The sequence below is a fragment of the Pleurodeles waltl genome, chromosome 6, assembly GCF_031143425.1.
Source record: "Pleurodeles waltl isolate 20211129_DDA chromosome 6, aPleWal1.hap1.20221129, whole genome shotgun sequence".
Taxonomy (NCBI): domain Eukaryota; kingdom Metazoa; phylum Chordata; class Amphibia; order Caudata; family Salamandridae; genus Pleurodeles; species Pleurodeles waltl.
In genome coordinates, this window is record NC_090445.1 from 1,240,328,714 (window position 1) to 1,240,349,645 (window position 20,932).

A 20,932-nucleotide genomic window follows, 5' to 3' on the forward strand; every position below is an offset into this window, starting at 1 on the left:
CCATGTGCCTGCCTTGACATGCTTCCTATCCCTAGGACATTTGTCCTCATATTGAGAGCGAATGGATTATGGTCGCTTTCAATTCTACTAACCAGGCCATGTCGAGGACAGCTGGCCAAACTTCCACATAACGTAGTCAATGACCGATGAGAATCTACCATTGTCAAAGGTTGCCTTTGCGGCACCATCCGACTTGGAACGGCCATTGACAAAGCGGAAGCCATTGCTAAGCATAAGATTAGTAATGGCCTGTGCTTTTTTTGCGGACCTTGGCCAGCACATTGCTGTCTCAGGAATCCCCATGCTGCTGCCTTCTATCACAATTTCACTACTATTAACGGCATCACAGGCAGGCATGTTAAAATCTCCACAGACCAGTAGCACACCCCCATCTCTTTCTTGGCCACTTGTTGATTTATCACTTACACTGCCTTTTCTAATTTTACTAATGTATGCGGAGCACTCTTTCAAAATTAACTGAACCTCCGGGGGCCAGCCTGGTGGAATATATACATTCAAGATGTCCATCCACCCACTTTATCTCTGCCTGCCCAAAGTCTCACATGCTGGATATTAGCTGGAGCTGTTGAAAGTGGCACATATACTTGCTCTACTTTACAGTTTAACCTGCTAGGGACCCAGATTGAAATACCACCAATGGGCATCCCTTCCTGGACCGGGCGGCCAACATGTCAAACCCCAAGAACTCATTAATACAAATTCTTTCAACAGCCCAAGTTTCTTGAAAGTAGCAAATGTCAAATAATCCAACAAATTGTACCCAATCATTGTCTTCCGCCTTGCTGGCCAACCCTGCTATATTCCAGGACATGATTCGCAGGCAGCCCCCCTTCGAATTATTACACAGGGAAGGGCATTCTAGGGGGATAGTAAAATGCTGGAAAGTTGACTTTGTCTTTCAATCTGCACCTATTCCAGAGGGTGCTACGGAATTCCCAGCCAATACAGCCACTACCCATGACCAATCTTTATAGGTATTCCTTTTCTTCCTCTCTCCATGGCTGGGAATCCTAATTTGTCTACAATTCAACCAAACCCTTAGTTTTACTCTACTATTTCCTAAATATTCACTAATTATACCACAGATAATTCTGTACTCAGTGGGGACTGTAATCAAATTTTAAACCCACTTTTTAGGTAGGCACACTTTGGTTAAGTTCACTCCCACTAACACAGCAAATGCTCTTAAAAGGATGATTTCCCAAAGAGCACTTACAGACTCATGGAGAATCTTTAATCTGTATTTGAGGTAAATCTCTTTCTATTTTTCGATACACCATTTTCAAACTCGGATTGATTACTTATTTGTTATTTCTTAGTAGACATATGATACAGGCCCTGGTTAACTCAGAAATTGTCTCTATAGTGATATAGGATCATGCTCCAGGGTAGTCAGATTTTGATCTTATACAAAATAACTCTAAACACTCACATTGCAGATTTAACAATGCCTTATTTAGTGACCCAATTTTTCTCTATGAATATAACAATTTTGTCCAGGTATTTCTCAAATTTAATACAACAGATAATGTATTGATTCATAATATCTTAGATGCTCTTAAAGTGACCTCTAGAGAATTCATTATTAATTATGTTTCAACCAAAAATCTTAAAGCTGAAAAATTATCCTTAGTCCTTCTGCAGAGTATTAAAACAATAGAATATAAATGCTATATTACCAATCTATTCTAGAATAATTTACTAATACTAAGACACAATTTAATAAATACTCCACAGATACAGCATGTGGTTCAAGCTCAATGCCCAAAACCATGGCGGCGAAAATAAATCTGGCAACCTCCTTGCGAATTATCTCATTAAAAAAAATCTTGCTTTATTTGTGTTTTGAAATAAACAAACTACAAACATTTGCATGGTAAGGATATGATTACATCAAGCGGGTACATATAGTGAGCCGAAGGAAAAATGAGGACACACAAAGCGCCTTGCTAGCCCAACCACAAGTGCGACAGCAACTTCAGAAAACAGAAAACAGGCAAAAAGACAAGCCACTGTATACAAGCAAAGGGGGCTATGAAAAAGCTCAATTAGCATTCAGTAGTAAAAAGAACTATACCCTGGACCTAGTTAAGGGAGACCCCCATGAGGATCATAATGAGGATGGCAGTACTCAAGCTGAACACAGGTGGCATTTCTCTCTGGACATCCAGGCCAACACAAGCATGACAACAGATGCATTGAAGTGCTTAGAGCCAAAAACCAAAGCAGGCAAAAGGGCAGGCCCACTCGGTGTGCCTTGAGCAAGAGTGAAATACTAAGCCTGGCTCCAGATTTTACAGCAATACTGACACTCCATAACCTAAGTCCCCCAGGGGTCCAATGAGGTGCATTCTGCAAGGGACGATTTCCCAGCATGACTGAAGCCGCAAGGTCGGAGAGAGACAAGCCTATTGAGGAAACCCCAGGCTGCCCAATTGTCAGTGTGATGCCACTCATGCTGGAGATAATAATAGTGGGAAAAGGGAAGGCAACCGAAGCCGACTCATCAGTGAATACCTTGGGAGATTGGCATATGCCACTACAAATGGAGAAGCCAAGGCTCCACCCCAACATCTCCAGGTATGCCCACCAGCCACACCCCCTTATCAGTCAAAGGAGAAGATGGGCCAAGGAACATGAAAAATGGGAGCGAAGCAAAAGACAGCTTGTGGGGTCGAGAAAATCAAACAGTGGCAAGCAGGACCCCACAAACCTGTGCAAAGGCCCAAGACCTGGCCCAGTGGGGGATCCAGACATAGACCCGGTGCCAATGGGGGGTTGGGTCAATGGACCAAGCAGAGGACACTGTGGAAGCTGCCGTCCAGTGAGATCTGACCTCAGGCTCTGTTGAAAAGAGGTCTGTCATGTTGCTGCAAACAGAGGTGCTGACAAAAATAAATAAAACATTAGGCACTATGGCACACGCAGTATTGCTACATGCAGATAAACTAGAGGTGCAAATTTCCATCCTACAGACCATCGTCATTTTAATCACAAGAATCAACTGCAAATTGGATCATCTGAATAACCTAATTGTCAGAACTCAGGACGCAGTTCAAATGGAGATAAAGCAAAGTCCATGTGCCTGTTTGACCTTATTAGAAAAGTTATCAACCCTCCCAGAAATGATGATCTCCCTGATTGAGGACCTGGAAAGAGAAGCCACAGCACCAGGCACCACAAATGCTATGACCCAACAGCAAGGGCTTCAAGCCCAAGGAGCAGTAGGCACCCTAGAGTGTGCCCTAACCACAGTAATAGAGCCAAGCTTGTAGGCCTGTCTTTGGAAGAAAATGGTGCAGTCAATACTCCAATTGATCTTGATTCCACTGATCAACCAGCTAACCAAACAACCAGAGGCAGTGTCCCACATCAGCATGGTACAGATCAGAGGAGCCCAACTGCACACCAATTACAAAAGAGAACCCCAAATAGTGACTCCAATGCAGTGGACACAGCTAGTGAAACTTTGTCCATCAAAAACAAAAAAAGATTGAAAATAAACTGAGCAAATGCTATAAAAACAGAAGATCAAATCTTCTGCATTGGCTACAGCCAGATTAACAAGGGCTCAAAGGAAAATCTGACGCACCAAGTACAGAAGCCAATGGAAATCCCAAGCCAACTCGAGCAGAATAAGCCAGAGAAGAAGTGACAGGCACTGTAAAAGGTGCATCAAAAAAGGAAATAATAGCAGAATTGGAACTGTCCCCACAAATGGATCCACCTCTTCCCACAGAACATACAATTCAACTAAATGACAATAGACCAACAGACTCAAACAAATTCACAGTCAGGACGCAAAGAACGACAAAGCCCACAGGATCCAAAGGATTAGCCAAAATAGTCAGCCAATACAGGACACAGGGAACAACAGAAGCTAATGGTGCCCCTACAGAAGAGATTTAACATTCCCTGGCACAAACACAACAGTGCAGACCACTAAAAGACCCAGCTCAGATCACAAACAGATGAAATAACCTGGAATGGAAACACAGGGAGGGTAACATCAAGAATATCTCCTTCCCAGAAAATGGCAAGGACAAGACACAAAGCAATGGGAAGATTTCCACAACCAAGACAGATTATTAAAGTGCCCTCTATCCAGAATACATCTCAGGTGGAAAGTGGGATGTTCTTAACGGAGTGACTATCAAGAAACTCTGTGCCAATACATCAGGTTTAGAAAAAATCAGGTCCTCCGGCATTGATGGCATGGGTTTCCTTCCCTAAGAGATCGGAGAGATTAATAAACCCACTAAAAGCACTTTCACCAGCTCATCACCAGCTAATGTCCTGAGGAAGGACAGGGCACTGCTTAAAAATTGGGGGATAAAAGCAATAAATCACAAAGTGACTAAATACTCTGTTTTCCTCATAGAGAACTAATCAGGAACAAAATAGCAGATCATGAACTGGAAGGACAAAATAGGTAAAAGAACATCAATGACTCAGTGCTAAGTGTGCTAAGAAGCATCAAAAAGAGAAGTCGACCTCAGGAATTTCCAGAAGGAGAGCTAACAGTAAAGGCAAGCAGAACAGGAAATGGCCGTCACTGTCCCAAGTCCCGGATGACCGAAAGCAAACCTTATTGTGAGGTAAGTAGATCTTGAGTGCATCAGTAGAATAAAATGAGCATGGTGGACCAAGATGGGCTATGGGCATGTGTGGACCAGTTCCTAGATGTGACCCAGAAAGCAACTAATGAAAACCTAAACTCTAACTTTTGGGGGCTTCTGGTCACCCACCCAAAGGAGGCTGAGGGAGTTCCAATAAGGCATCCCAATGGCAAGGAATTTGGTCAGAGTAAAACCCCAATAAATAGAACTCAATAGTCACCTTATAACATCAACTAAACAAAGCTCTGAAACATCTTAGCCGTGACAAGGGGAAGACCAGTAGCTATGATCCCAGGTTGCCACAATAAGGCTAAAATACAGGAATCTTCTTTACGCTCAATAACAGGAGGAGAAAGCCAGAAGGTGGACTGAATCACACATGATAATAAAATCGAAAGACCAGAGAAAATTCTGTCTCTGGATCAACAATAGCTCAACCCAAAAATGTCAGGCTATTGAAGTCAACATCACCCCACCAAATGGGAATCCTACATTAAAAGCTTATAAATAGACTACACAGTAGGCGGCAGCGAGATTGAGGTATCTTTACTGGGCTTCAGCATGCTGACAACATCATTAAGCCCAGACCATGCAGACATGAAATCAATAAGACTGGACCAAGGGGTGACATCCATTACAGCAATGAATTCAGGTGGAGCCCCAGGCCCCAGTGGCATTCCGGCTGCAATATATAAATGGGCTCCAACTCAATGGGCCTCAGTAACGGTCCCCTATTCCAGGAATACTTACTGGGGGCAACCAACCCATAGTCATGGAGGTGCTCAGTATTGGTTCTCTTACATAAGAAAAATTCTCGGTCCTGCCAAGGGAATTACTACCTGAATACACTCCCTGACACAGAAGGGAAGTGCTTCACCAGCATTCTAAAGAAGGAGCTCCAAACCTGGACAGAGGAAAAAAAGATGATCCCCCTAACCAGACAGGCTTCCAATAACCTCACCTGTATTTCCTTCCTGAGTGAAGTAACCATGACATCCAAGGACAAGGCCCTTTACACTAGGTTTATAGACTTTCAAACTGCTTTTGACATTGAGTCAAGACCAAGATGTTGGTCAAAGGTGAATGCCTGTGGTATCCCACCCAATCTCCTGAAAGCCTTCATGTCGCTATACTCCAACACCTGAGTAGAAAGTCAGCGCCAGATGGGTCACCACAGAAAAAGTCACAACAATTGCCTAAAGCAATGCTGTATATTGACACCACTACTACTTAGCCTGTACCTGATCGACTTAAACGAACATCTTGAGAAAGAGAGGGCATGTCCACCAAAAACTGGCTGCACCAGAGTCCAATCATTCCAAAACATACACAACACAGTGCTTTTAAATTTGACACAGATAGGGCTGCACAGACTCCGTAATGCACTTGCCACCTCCTGTAGAGCTTACAAACTGAAGATAAAGGTGGCAAAAATCAAGGTTATTATAATCTTATGCAACCTAAAAAAGTTAATTGAGGGGAGTGTGGTTGAAGTTGTTGACACATATAAATACCTGGGTTATGGTTGGACCAGATGGGCCTGATTGCACTGCATATCCATGCCCAGCATATGGCAGCAAAGACCTTGCAATGGCCTTTACCCAAGCTACAGAACTCAGTAGTGAACCCCAATCTATGGCCCCTTCTAAAGGTGATAAGCTGCAGATTTCTGTATATGACTGCATAGGGCGCAACAACATTAAGAGACAAATTTGCTGACTGGCTGGACAGGGAACAGTCCACCTGCTAAAGAAAAGTATTCTCCCTAACTGTACATCACATGCCCAAATTTGACAAGAATTTGGCCTGTCCTCAAATAAGCTTGATATTGAAGGCAAAGTTCCTAGCCTACAGCTGCAAAGCCAAACAGGCAACACAAATTAGTTAAAAAACATAACCCAGGGAGTAATAAATAACACCTGGATAAGTGTGCAAAAGTACCTAAATCTTGCACTGGATATAATGGAGGCTCAGAAGATTTGGTCAAATGGCTTCCCAGTGTCCCTAGCCTGAAAACTGCTGATTAAGCAAGCATAACTAATATCGCTGGACCAAGATACACAAGCCCTGAAGAAATTAGCACACAGTGCCTGGGCCACAACTCTGTATGAACCTGAGGTCCTGCCTACTTACCTTTCCCTGCCTTTTGGCATGGTCATGAAAAAACAGCTGATGAGTCTGCGATTTGGATCAATCCCTCTGAAAAGCTACTGGTACGGACAGCGGAAATTGGATGATTCTGACAGACAGTATTGTTTATGTGTAAAAGGTGAAGAATCACTGACACATAATCTTTGCATCTGCGAAAAGTTGCTACTTTTAAAAGAATTCTGGCTGAGGCCAATATGGTGAAGCCTAAACATCAGGACCTGCCAAGGCAATGTGCAGCCTGCCTAAGAGACGATTAATCGCAGTTAGAGGCCTGACTTTTGAAATTTAGAAAACCTGTGCTATCACCTCCAGACATTGTGTTGGACTTTGAACCTTTAACATGCTGCTAAATGCTAATGTCTGAAAACATTGCAATTTATAGGTATTTCCAGAGTGACTCTGACCCCAGTAGGATAGGAAAGTGCATCTTTAGATGCAGGCCCCCAAAAGCAAAAGACAGCCAAACCATTACACTTTTTAAAGACTTTTACTAGTTGTGTACCAAGCCTTGGTACGCACACTGGAGTTAAAATTAGCACTTAGTCTTTGAATGCACTTTCATTTAATGCACTGTAACTTGGCTCAGTATTGAAATGTAGATTGGGCGTAAAGCCAACTCTTCAGACAGTCAATGGAAAGGGTTCTCTCTTTGTCTCTAATAATCATTGCTTTTAACTATCATTTTGAACTTATGTCTTTTTAAAACTCACTTGTTAGTAGCCAACTTTGTTTCTCTTTTCACTGTTGTTCTTAACAGCTATTTTTTATGCATGCTCTTCTAGCATTTACTTGTTAGCAACCACATATGTATTGTGCTTGCCAGGTATCTGAGGGCTCGATTGTAATGATTTTAATTATTTGTACAATAAAAAAAAACTAGCTATCTAAATAAAACTGCTACTAAATCTCTTGATTTTTCAACATTAGAAAAGCTTCAGACTACTAATGAGCTCTTATTGGCTTTAAAGGAAATTCCTATAGGTAAGTCTCCTGAACCAGATGGTTTCACAGTGGAATTCTATTTACACTTTGTGGCTATTGTGCTTCCTTTACTTTTCAAATTACTCTGTATGTTCTCCTCTTCCGTTTCTTGTCGAGGGTCTATAATGAAAGCCATGATCTGTCTCATCCCAAAGAAAGGAAGAAATATCAGTAAAATTCAAAATTATAGGCCTACGTCTCTCGTAAATGTTGATTGTAAAATATTTGCAAAGGGCATCGCCAAGAGATTAGAAATTTACATGCCTGACCTTATTAAGGTAGGCAAACAAGTTTCGCTAAAGGAAAAAATATTTCTCATAATTCTTGTACCTTTATCAATACTATCAATCGATCATCAAAGTTGAAACATTTGTTAGCATCCCTCTCTCTAGATGCTGAAGAAGCATAAGCTAGAGTTAATTGGTGTTTTCTTAATCAGGCATTACAGTGGCATGGGATTGGACGTCAGTTCATAGACATAATATTTTTATTGTGCTCCAACCCGAGATCTACCATTTTTATCAATATACATTTTTTTTTGTTATGAGGTTCTAGATACAGTTGTCCTTTGTCACCTGTCCTTTTTGTGTTAGCATTAGCACCATTCATGGTTCATTTTCGAACCACCCCAGAGTTTACTAGATTTAACATTAAGAACTGCCATATTAAATTCACTACATATGCTGATGACATATTAATATTCATGTTGTCACCAAAATAATCTCTCCTGTTTTTTTAATTAATGTAACTGCCATTCTCAAGTTTCTGGATGTCAGGAATCCCCACGGTGCCTCCTGAATTATTTGTCAGCATCCCCAGGGATTAGGGTTAAATCATATCTCTGTTCTTGGTTAAACCTTCATGTTTCTAAGTAAACATAATGTGCTGTGTTACACAATTGGTTTTATCAATGCTTTTTTTACCAATGCTTGTTTGCTATTGTGAGCAGGTGTAGACATGTGCTTATAATTGGGTGTGGTGTAGACATGTGCTTCTAATTGGGTGGGGTGACTCATCCACATGTGGAAACTCAACTGCTTTCCTGATTGGCCATAAATAGGCGAGTGAAACATGACTCCCTGCTTGGCTTTGTTTTGCCTCCTGATCTCAGCATCTGATTAAACTTTCCAGCCCTTGCTGTCATCCTCGTATTCAGGACTTTCGTGGCAATTCCTTTCTTCGATCCTGTACCAGCTGACACAAGGCATTCCTCCAGCACTCCAGAAAAGACTGCAGCTAAGTAACTAGTATTCTCCATGGAGTTTGTTCTTTGAGCGCCGCTCTTTCCTAGAACCGCTGGTGTCTTTGAGACCTCGTATTTTGGCAGAGTGCTAATCTTGAAGAGACAAAAGCATTTCTGAACATTCTACATTATTATTGTAGTTACTTGCCTAGATATGCTTCAGGAAATCTGCTTGGGCTCAAGTACTACAAAAAGTGACAGTGCAATTTTAAAAGAGCATTTACATTACTTTTCTTTCTCTAATAGCTTAACGCTTGGATTTAAATTGTGTCACTCATGCCTGTGTTTCAGGTTTGAGGAATTTGCTTTTGAAGGGTTTTTCACACACACAGTGAAACCAAACCAAACTGTGCCACCCTAACTGTTTAAACCCAGAGTGGGCATTTGTATTTCTTGGATTGTTTTTGTTTCTTTTAGTTTAACCCTGTGCATGCAGGAAAGTTATACTTGATATCATTAATGCCCTTGTTTGTCTTTCTTTTGCATGATAAGTGCAACCACAGTTCTAATTGTAGTGTGCAACAGTGAATCTCTGTGAAGCCAGCCCTGGTGTTGCAGTACTTATTGTTATGGTACTCAGTTTGGGTTTTTGGTAATGCAGTGTTAGTAATTGTGCCAACCGTTATTATTATCCAAGAAAAGTGCTGGAGTATCCCGGTGTTCTTCTACCACTCCCGTGCCCATATCAGAAAGAGAGATTCAGTTTCAAGGAAGTTGAGTGCACTAACTCTACTATCACTCTGTCAACAACGACCTGCCCACGTAGATACAGGGTGCCTAGCTGGACCGGCAAGACGTGGCAGTGTTTTGTCTCTTTCGCTTCCACTCCCCCTTTCCTTCTGGGACACCTGCCGGGGTCTCTGTGTCCACCAAGAAGTGCCAAGAGGTGTTCCAGGAGGTTGGGGGTCATACATTTGCCCCTGCAGACATCCTGCTTTTCAAGTGAGTGTCCCAGTCTCGACAATGGATATAAACGCAATTTGGGTAAGTCAGAAGTGTTGCCTTTCAACATGTTTTGTGTCAAGGATCACTTCTCTCATGCAAGTTTGGTTTGGAATTCTAAGACTAAAATGTAAGGTATTTGGTACTGCAACTTTCTAAGGGATACTCTTAAGTCTAATGCTACTGACATACTTGAGATACTGCTTGATGTAGTCCTAATGGAGTAGTTTGGATACAATTAAAATTATGATATTATCAATCATATTTTTTTCCTTATGATGTTTCCAATGAAAATCTTCAAGACAGTCTTCGTTCAGATTAATTGTATCCTTTCCAAATGTTTATGGAATGGTAAAAAGGCTCGCATTTCACTCAGTAGACTTAAGCTTGCCAAACAGTACAATAAGGTTTATTTCCCAGATTGTATGTGTTACCACACATTATTTACCATAGAACAAATACATAGCCTCTTATTATCTCATTCTACCACCACTGCTAGGTCATGCTCTGATCTAGAACTTGCCCTAGTCTCTACATTCACTTGCATGCACATACTCTTTATCTCCTCTCCTCCCAAATTGTGGGTACCTTCTACATTAACTCATATATGTACCCTGTTAAAACCACTTATGGTAACTAATCAACCTGTCTCCTACCAATTTTTTTTACTAAGTCTATATGGTACAACAAATCCATCACAACAAAATAGCTGTCCCCTCTTCTGGAGGCATTGGGCAGACAACTGTTTATTGACGGTTTCACAGTTATTTCATAATGACATTATGTTACCTTTCTCTGATCTCTCTCGGACTCTTAATTTGTTTGCACACCAACTCACACAGTTCTATTTGCTTCAGGAAATTGTTATTTCTGCATTGGATAAGCTTTCCTCCTCCTTTGTGGATCTAGGACCATCTTTGGACAAGTGGTTAACTAATATAGTGTAACTGAAGGACTCTATTATGTATAAATGGTTAGGTTCAATAGGAAACACAATAAATAAACTTACTGTTGAGCCATTATGGGAAGCCAATTTAGGTTGTTCTCTGCCAGGTAAGACAACACTCTAGTATTCTTTGATAGACGGATGTGCTTTACCCTAGACACATTTTCTAAGTTTATTCTGGCTGGATAACAGACATGTTGGAAATGTGATAGTTCTGATTGCTCATATGTACATATGTTTGTTTTCTGTCTTAATATAGTTAACTTGTGGAAGTCGGAATGGTCTAAGTTTAATGTTAGCACAGGGATATCCTGACTTTTCTCTTTGCAAAAATATTTTAAGTGGGATACACAACCTTTGGTTTCGTAATACTTTGCTTGCACAACTAGCTCTTCTGTTAATAGCTATTACTTTCCAGGTTATTTCGTCTAATTTTAAAACAAGATATAATATTTCTATCCAACTCAGTGGAATCCAATGTGACATGAACACAGATTAGATATTTACAATTTTTAAAACTTCTTATACCTAATGTAGTTAACCTATTTTTTTGGCTTCTTCTAATCATAAGTAATTTAGTTTCTATTTTTAAGTGCATTATTGATTGTTTTATCTCATTGTACTCAATATTCAAAATGTATGTTACTCTTATCTTCATTTATGGGATCACTTTTTTTCTCTTTCCTTCTCTCTCTTTTCTACTTTTTCTTCTTTTTTTCTTTTGCTCTTCCACATTCTTATAGCAAAATACACTTTTTTGGTTATTAGAAGAAACATTTGCTTGGCACAACAAGATATTAAACTGATATTTTTATTTTAATGTGCAACTATAGGTTTCATTTTTAACAGGATTGTAATATTATTCCACTTTGCTAAATATTCTGCTCATATAGAATATTTAAACTACAAAAAAGGAAAATTGATCAGATCATACCTTTCCTTTGGCAATGATGAAGAACGTATTTCCCTCTTCACCTTCTCGAATGATGTAATCCCCTTTATCATAGTAATCCTGAAAGAAAAGTGGAATAAAGAAATAAGCATAGCCCATAATAGCATGAGATTATTATGTGAAAGTACCTTCTGACATCTAAATGAATGCCCAAATTTGAAAATAAAAATTGAAGTGACATTTTTGAAAGTCCAGACACAGAGGAAGGAGAGCGTGGTTAAACTGAGTTGTGAGCGAAACAATAAAACGTGGCTTCATTCTAATGCATGATTTTGTTTAAATTTCACCAATTTCTGGAAGTACATAATGCAGACCCTCTAAGATACTGTGGCATAGATTCTGACATTTTGCGGCAGAAAAAAATGAAATTTTGTGCCACACTATTGCATTTTGTGCTGCAATGGTGCAGCACCTCATGTCAATGCCGTTAGAAGTTATGTAAGTTTCTATCTTGAGGTGGATAGTGAACTGTATAGATGGTGTAGCTGTCATTCACATTTTATTTAAAAGAGGATGGTGGACTGTGCAGATGCGACAGCTGGTGGGTACAGTTCATAATGATGGTGGTCTGGGGAGATGGTAATGCTACAATTGCCCTCCACCAACACATACTTCCAATGTCAAGCTTCTGTAAACAAAAATGTATAAAGGCTAACACTTTTTACCAGGCTTCTTGCTATCTGAAGGAAATGAAAATGCGTGTGATTGGTTGATCTGAAAACGTAAATATTGTTTTGCAGCCAGTATAAGCCTTTAATTGGCCAAGTCAAATGAAGCTTAATGATGATAAAGGTTGTTTTTTTTAGAGAGGTGACATAAAGGTATTACCAACTGGGTTGTGGAGAAATCCCTCTAATGGAAACTTCTAAAAAAGGTCTGCACTAAATACAGACTGATTACATATTACTAAAATATGTATTTTGAAAGCATTTGGTTAGGCTTAAACGCTAAGGGCCACATGCAATTAAAATTGAATTTGCAAGTTCTTAATTGCAATTTCATGTGATTCGCAATTAGGATATCGCAATTTCAAATGTATGAAATTCTTTTGAGTTTTTATGTGATTCCCGGTGCATGGCAAAAGGATCTACTTCATGAATATTAACGAGATAGGTCGCAATTTTCAACCCATTAGGAATCGCAGCCATCACAGGGATGGTGGCCTGCTGGGCTCAGCAGACCACCATGTCTGTGATTGCTTAAAGGAAAATGGGATGTGTTTAAAAAGAAAAAAATGAAATGTTTAAGTTTCATTTTTTAAGAGTAGGCACTGGTCCTTGGGACCACTGCAAGGTCTTAAAAATATTTTCCACAACATTCTCAAAGGGGAAGGTTACCACCAACTTTGTATTTTTGCGGTAAACAGCAAATATTTTGTAACTTCATTCCATTCACAAAATATTCGGACATACCTTTCCCATTCAGTAATAGAAAGGGACGCCCTCAACATGCCCATTCTAATACACAATGGCAAAAGCCAAATGGTGATTCAATAACAAGTTACTGAAGCGCAATTTGGGCTTTGAACACCAAAAAAATCAATTTCTAGTCGCAAAATCCTTGCCTATAGTATACTCTATATTACAATTTTACAAAACCTTGCATATTTACAGTGCTTTCAGCCAGGGATATATATATATATATATATATATATATATATATGTATATATATACAAATTTATTTTCTCTTTAATTTCTCAAAAACTACTGAATGGATTTACACCACATAATTGAAAGTGTAATCTGCGCACTGAAAGCTAGCCTTCTGCCAAATTTTGTGTATTTCCATCCAGCGGTTGGGTCTGTAGTCATGTCTAAAGGTGCAATGGGACTTAACATGGGAAGCGCAACTTTTATTACCCCCCTTTTTCTCAGCCCCAGCTTGAAAGACCATCCTGAAACTTTCCGTGTGCAACAAGAATCACAGGGCCACTTTTTTGGAAAATTTCATGAAGATTCGGCAAATGCTGCCAAATATATAGCCAAGAGAAATAAAAAAATTTCTATGGAAACATGGTCCTAACTATAACTAACTAGTAACGACCATCAGTAGGTAATATATTTACCCTGACCCCTTAGCACTGGTGGGCCCCCCCCTGAGCAAAAAAAAATGTTTTTAATTTTTTTTTTGCCGCACGGTTGCGATATTCATAAACGTATGTAATTTTTTTTTTTAAAACAAGCGTAGGCTCCTGTGTTTGTTTTTTTAATAGGCCACCGGGCGGGCGGGGCCCGGAGGCATTACACATTTTGTGTGGAGGGTCTCTCAGCCCCCCTGACAGCTCCGGAGACCATCACCTCCTTGGAGCTTTTATTTTTTTTATAAGCAGGAGGGCCAGGGGCCCCCCGCTGGCCTGGGTACCGCCACCTCCCCAGGGCTTTCAATTTAATATATACAGGGGGCTGTGGCCCCACCTTGTCCCAGGGACCACCACCCCCTAGGGCTATGTCCTGTTGGAGAGGAGCCACTGATGGCCTTGAGACCGCCACCCCCCGGGGCTGGCTCCTGCTAGGTCCCGGAAGTGCCCATGCCCGGGACATAGCTGTTTGCTGTGGCTTGGCTGAAGCGCTGCAATGCAGGGCAAGGTAGCCCGTAAAGAGCGTTTTATTTGTTTATTTATTTTAAATAAATTAAGAAATTAATTTAATTAAAAATATCTATGGAGTCCACAGGGTAGCCCTAACGGCTTGCCCCAGGGTGCCAGATAGCCCGTAAAGTGCTTTTGATCATTTTTCTGTTTTTGAATAAATTATATGGAAGCTAGAAAAAAGATGAATAAAAAATAAACCCCTATAGCTCAGTGTAAAGGACATAGACTTTCACATTGAGCTAGAGCGGTTCAAGCCCTAGCTGAACTCATTTCCATTTTTTTAAGCAAAAAAAGTATTATATTTTTAACAAATATTTTTTTACAATTTTAAATTGGAGACAAATAAATAATTGTAAGTATATCAGACATCTAAGCCTAAAGAACTCTGGGGGTCATTCTGACCCTGGCGGTAAAATCCGCCAGGGCCAACGACCGCGGGAGCACCGCCAACAGGCTGGCGGTGCTCCCTTGGGCATTGTGACCGCGGCGGTACAGCCGCGGTCAGAAACGGAAAACCGGCGGTGTACCGCCGGTTTTCCGCTGCCCTGGGGAATCCTCAAGCTGCGCCGCCATGGGGATTCCGACCCCCATACCGCCATCCTGTTCCTGGCGGTTTTGGTCGCCAGGCACAGGATGGCGGTATGGGGTGTCATGGGGCCCCTGGGGGCCCCTGCAGTGCCCATGCCAATGGCATGGGCACTGCAGGGGCCCCCGTAACAGGGCCCCACCAAGATTTTCAGTGTCTGCCATGCAGACACTGAAAATCGCGACGGGTGCAACTGCACCCGTCGCACCCCTTCCACTCCGCCGGCTCCATTCGGAGCCGGCATCCTCATGGAAGGGTGTTTCCCGCTGGGCTGGCGGGCGGCCTTCTGGCGGTCGCCCGCTAGCCCAGCGGGAAACCCAGAATACCCGCGGCGGTCTTTTGACCGCGCAGCGGTATTCTGGCGGTCCCAGCCAGGCCGGCGGCTTCTGCCGCCGGCCGGGGTCAGAATGACCCCCTCTGTCTCTCTCCCTCTCTTTTTCACTCTCTCTGTCTCTCTTTCAATCAATTCAACCACTCAGACACTCACAAACTCACAGACCCACTCAAACACTCATGCACCCACTAACAGACCCACTCAGTCACGTAGCCACTCACAAACTCACTCAGACCCTCATGCACTCACTCATATCCCTAGTCAGACCCTCATGCACCCACTCAGCCCCACTCAGACAGGTACGCACTCACTCACACACTCACTCAGACATCACACACCAACTCACACATCAAACGACACCCTGATGCACCCACCCACAGACCCACGCACATATTGATGCACCCAATAAAACACTGATGTATGCACTCTCACACAGGGACAGACACTCTGACATCCAGTTTTAACCCCCAGATACAGCCTCTCACACCTTTTTTCACACCCACAGAGGCTGTGCAAGTTATAGTTACCTTAGGGCGCGAGTTTTAGTTGCTTGAAAGAACTCTAGAACTGCTGAATTTCTATGGTTTTGTACAAGTAAAAACCTTTGTTTTTTCAGTGAATATATATATATATATTATTCAGTTTGTATGTCTCTCTGGTTATATGCTGTAATGCCATTAGCTAATTCAATTACTCAATCAATCAATCATTTGTAAAGCGCGCTACTCACCCGCTAGGTTCTCAAGGCGTTGATGTGAGGGGAGAGGATTGCTACTGCTCGAATAACCAGGTCCTGAGGTGTTTCCTGAAGTTCAGGCGGTCCTGGGTCTGTCGCTGGTAGACCAGGAGGGAGTTCCAGGTCTTGGTGGGGAGGTGGGAAAAGGATCTGCCGCGGCTCTAGTTAGATGGATGCGAGGGACGGTGGCGAAGGCAAGGTTGGCGGAGCGGAGTTGGATGATGGGATTGTCGAAGGTGAGTCGCTCGTTGAGGTAGACAGGGCCCGCGTTGTGGAGAGCTTTGTGGGCATGGATGAGGAGTTTGAAGGTGATCCTTTTGTTGACGGGAAGCCAGTGTAGGTCTCTGACGTGGGCTGAGATGTGGTCACGGCGTGGGATGTTGAGGATGAGGTGTGTGGAGGCTTTCTGTATACGTTGCAGTTTCTTCTGGAGCTTGGCCGTGGTTCCCACGTAGCGCGCGTTGCCCTAGTCTAGTCTGCTGCTGATGAGGGCGCGGGTGACCGTCCTTCTGGTTTCGGTGGGGATCCATCTGAAGATCTTGCAAAGCGTGCGGAGGGTGTTGAAGCAGGAAGATGAGACGGCGTTGACTTGCTGGGTCATGGTGAGCGGTGAGTCTAGGATGAAACCTAGATTGCGTGCGTGGGTGGTAGGTGTTGGTGCGGTTCCTAGAGTGGCTGGCCACCAGGAGTCGTACCATGCGGAGCGGTTGGAGCCGAGGATTTCTGTCTTGTCTGAGTTAAGTTTGAGGCGGCTCTTCTCCATCCAGTTGGCGATGGCATGCAGTCTGTCGTGGAGGTTGGTTTTGGCGGTGGCGGGGACTTTGGTGAGTGAGAGGATCAGCTGGGTGTCGTCGGTGTAGGAGACGATATTGAGGTTGTTGGATCAGACGATGTTGGTGAGAGGTGCCATGTAGATGTTAAAAAGGGTTGGGCTGAGAGAGTGTCCTTGGGGAACGCCGCAGAAGGTACGGAGGCAGAGTCTCTGAGTTCTGCCAGAGAGAAAGGATGTGATCCAGTCCAGGGCCTTGTGGTGGATCCTGGCATCGTAGACGCGAGTGCAAAGGGTGTGGTGACAGATGGTGTCGAAGGCAGCCGAGAGGTCCAAGAGGATGAGGGCAGCGGTTTCGCCTTTATCAAGCAGTATCCTGATGTCATCGGTTGCGGGGATGAGGGAGGTCTCAGTGCTGTGGTTCCTACGGAATCTGGATGTTGTTATCCACCAGGAAGCAGGTCAGTTGGCCGTTGACGATCTTCTCGATGACCTTCACCGGGAAGGAATGGAGGGAGATGGGCCAGTAATTCTTGAGGCCTCCGGGGTCTGCTTTGGGTTTCTTTAGCAGGGCGCTGACTTTGGCGTGCTTCCAACTCTCCGGGAAGGTAGCGAACTCAAAGGAGCTGCTGATGATCATACAGAGTTGGGGGGGCGAGGATGGGGCTTGATTTGTTGAAGACATGGTGGGGGCAGGGGACAGAGGGTGATCTGGAGTGGATGGTGCTCATGGTTTTGGTGGTGTCCTCATCGTTGATATAGGTCCAGGAGAGCAAAAGGTTGGTGTGGCTGGGTGCGTTGGGGTTAGTGGTGGCCGCGATGGTCGTGGGGGGTGAGGAGTTGAAGCTGCCGTGGATGTCCGTGATCTTGCGATGGAAAAAGGTGGCGAGGGAGTCGCAGAGATCTTGCGGAAGAGGGGGGTCGATGGGGCATGACCCGGGGTTCGTGAGTCCTTTGACGATGCTGAAGAGCTCTTTGCTGTTGTGCGCGTTGTTGTCGATGCGATCCTTGTAGAAGGATCTTTTGGTGGTCCGGATGAGCTGGTGGTGCTTGCGGATGGCTGTCTTGAGTGCAGCGTGGTTGCTCTCAGTTTGTTTGTGGTGCCACTTCTTCTTTATTTTCCAGCACTCCTGTTTGGAGGCCTGCAGGTCGGCGGTGAGCCAGATGGCCTTGGTGTTGGTGCGGTTGTTGGAGGATTTCCTGTGCGGAGCGAGGGTGTTGACGCAGTCGTCTATCCAATGTCTGCAGTTGAGGGTGGCTGTGTTGGGGTCAGTGGTGCTAGGTGGCGGGTACGGGCGAGGATGGAGATCAGCTGGTCTTACGAGATCTTTTTCCAGCTACGGCGGGGAATCTGTTGTGGGTGGTGGTGAGTGGCGGATTTCCGGAAGGTGAAGCGGACGCAGTGGTGGTTGGTAAAAGTGGAGTTCGGTGGTATGGCTGAAGGTGAAATGGCTGCTGGCGGAGATGACGGGGGCGAGGTTGTGGCCGGCAGAGTGGGTGGGCGTCGTGACCAGTTGTTTGAGACCGAGGTTGGTGAGGTTGTCGATCAGAGCAGTGGAGTTGCTGTCATTGGCGTTCTTGAGGTGAAAATTAAAGTCGCTGAGGAGAATGTAGTCTGTAGAGGCAAGGGCCTGGGTGCTGATTATGTCGGCCATGGAGTCACTGAACTGTGTTTGGCGGCCTGGGGACCTGTAGACAAGGGTTCATCTGAGGATGGTGCTGGCCTGCTCACCTCCATGGGGCACCAGCAACAAACTGGAGGTATGGGGAAGGGGCTGCTCAAGGACCAAAGGAGCAGCTACACCAGTGCCTTGGGGTTCACAGGGGGCTGCACAGCAGCCTACACACAAATGTATGCTAAGCTGGGGGCAGTGGGGTGGTGACACAGAGAAAGGCACGAGGTCTGCGGCCAGCCCCACGGGATCTGAGCCAAAGAGGTCCATCGGCGGAGGTAGTGTGCATGAACAGGTTGGTGGGGGCAAGAGATCGAAGGGATTTGGAGCCTGTTGTGATTACCACAGTGGAAATAGAGGCCGCACACGCAGTGGGACACACAATGTGGGCCTAGAGGGCCCTTGATAATGTTGTAGGGCAAGTGGACCAAGGAGTCAGGGTAGGGGGTCCAATTGTGAAGGCGGGTGATGTGGTAGGCAGGGCTGGGGAGTTGGGAGGACTTGCCAATGGGCCTGATGAATCCCAGGGTCCACAATCACTTTTAAAAATAGGGCCTCTGGGAGCACACAACACCCAGCTCAGGTCGTACCAGAGTCAATGGGGACAAAAGGATGGTGTCTACGCGACTGGAGTGTGGTGAGGGCAGAGGAAGTGAAAGGGAGGAGATTAATAGCCAGCGATATTGTCGGACCACAAAGGGTAGCTGGAGATGGCTCCACAAGGGCTAAGCTGTCATTGGGGTGAAGAGGTGAGGCAACAGTGAGAGTCCAAGGACTCCAGTGACCAGCAGGAACCCCGGTCTGCTGCAGACAACTCGGTGTGGCGGAGAAGGGGCTAAGATGGGTTTAGTAAGGGGCCAAGAGTCTGCACCATTGGTGGCTGTTAGAAATTGGATCTCTGGTTTGGCAGTAAATATGCAACACCTGCTCACCCCCTTGGTAGCTCGGCAGAAGCAGTCAGGCGTATCTCAAAGGCAATTTGCAAAGCATTTCTACCACCGCACAGAGTAATATAGTGAAAACACTACAAAGGGGACACAACACCAGTGTAGAATATAGTCAATATTTATCTAACTCAAAGAAGACCAAAATGACAAAAATCCAACATTCACAAGCCAAGGTATGAATTTTGAAATGAAAAAGAGTCTTAATCCATAGAACGCATTGTTTATACACATGATACATGGTTTGCGTCAAATATAAAGCCGCACGGGCAATCGTGCTTCAAAAAAGTCAGTGATGCGTCGATCCCTTACTCGCAAGTGAGGCTGTGTGTCATTTCTTCTCCGATGAGGTAGGCAATGTGTTGTTTTTCTCTCCGTCAGAAGAGTGATGCGTCGATTTCCTCAGATCCATGCAGTTTCACTGTGGTTTTGGTGCCCAGCATTGATGCGTTCAAAATTCCAATGCACAGTGGTGAAGAGCCGCACTGCGTGGGTGATGCGTTGATTTTGGCAGCCACAGGGGTGTTATGTCAATTTCCCAGCTGTGAGGCAGGTGGTGTGTCGATTTTTCTCCTGCATGGCTCTTATTCATGGATTTCAGTCTTGGTCCACCAGCTTCCCCTTTCAAGGGCCCAGGGACTGGATTGGGCACCACGTGGCAGAGTAGGAGTCTCAGCAAGAGAGTCCAGATACTGGCAGAGGAAGTCTTTGATGGCCCTGAGACTTCAGAACAGGAGGCAAGCTCAATCCAAGCACTTGGAGACACTTCACAAGCAGGAAAACGCAGCAAAGTCCAGTATTTGTCCTCTCTCAGGTAGAAGCAGCAACTGCAGGCCAACCCAGCAAAGCACAGTCACAGGCAAAGGGGCAGTACCCCTCTTCCAGCTCTTCATCTCTTCTCTTTGGCAGAGGTTGATCCAGAAGCAATCTAAAAGTCTTGGGTTTTGGGTCCACTACTTATACCCCTTTATACCTTTGAAGTAGGCAAACTTAAAAGGAAAGTTGCTGTTGTTGGCAAGATCTTGCTTTGACCAGTCCTGGCCTCAGACATACACCAGGCGGTTGGAGACTGCATTGTGTGATGGGAGGCACAGCCCTCTCAGGTGTTAAGTGTCAGTTCCCCCCTCCCCACTCTAGCCCAGGATACTCAGCAAGATATGTAGGCTACACCCTAGCTCCCTTTGTGTCACAGCCTAGAAGAAATTCACAAACAGGCCAAATGTCAGTCTGACCCAGACAATGATTCCATAGGCAGGCAGAGGCACAGAATGGTTAAGCAAGAAAACGGGCACTTTCTAAAAGCGCAATTTTCAAACTGACAAACTAAAAACCAACTTTACCAAAAGATCTATTTTTAAGTTGTGAGTTCAAAGACCTCAAACTCAATGCTCTCTGCTCTCAATGGGAAACTAACCATTAAAAGATATTTAAAGGCAGTCCCCAT

General features: G+C 44.1%; 1 protein-coding gene across 4 annotated transcripts in view; it reads right to left on the reverse strand.

Moving 5' to 3' along the window:
- The window catches only part of LOC138300782 (cGMP-dependent protein kinase 2-like), a 3,513,105-nt gene that overhangs the window by 1,961,800 nt on the left and 1,530,373 nt on the right, over window positions 1–20,932 (reverse strand). For all 4 annotated transcript variants that reach the window (XM_069240551.1, XM_069240553.1, XM_069240554.1 and 1 more), the window contains exon 7: window positions 11,838–11,915. In XM_069240551.1, coding sequence (XP_069096652.1) covers window positions 11,838–11,915 — 78 coding nt within the window. The remainder of the gene's footprint in view (window positions 1–11,837; window positions 11,916–20,932) is intronic.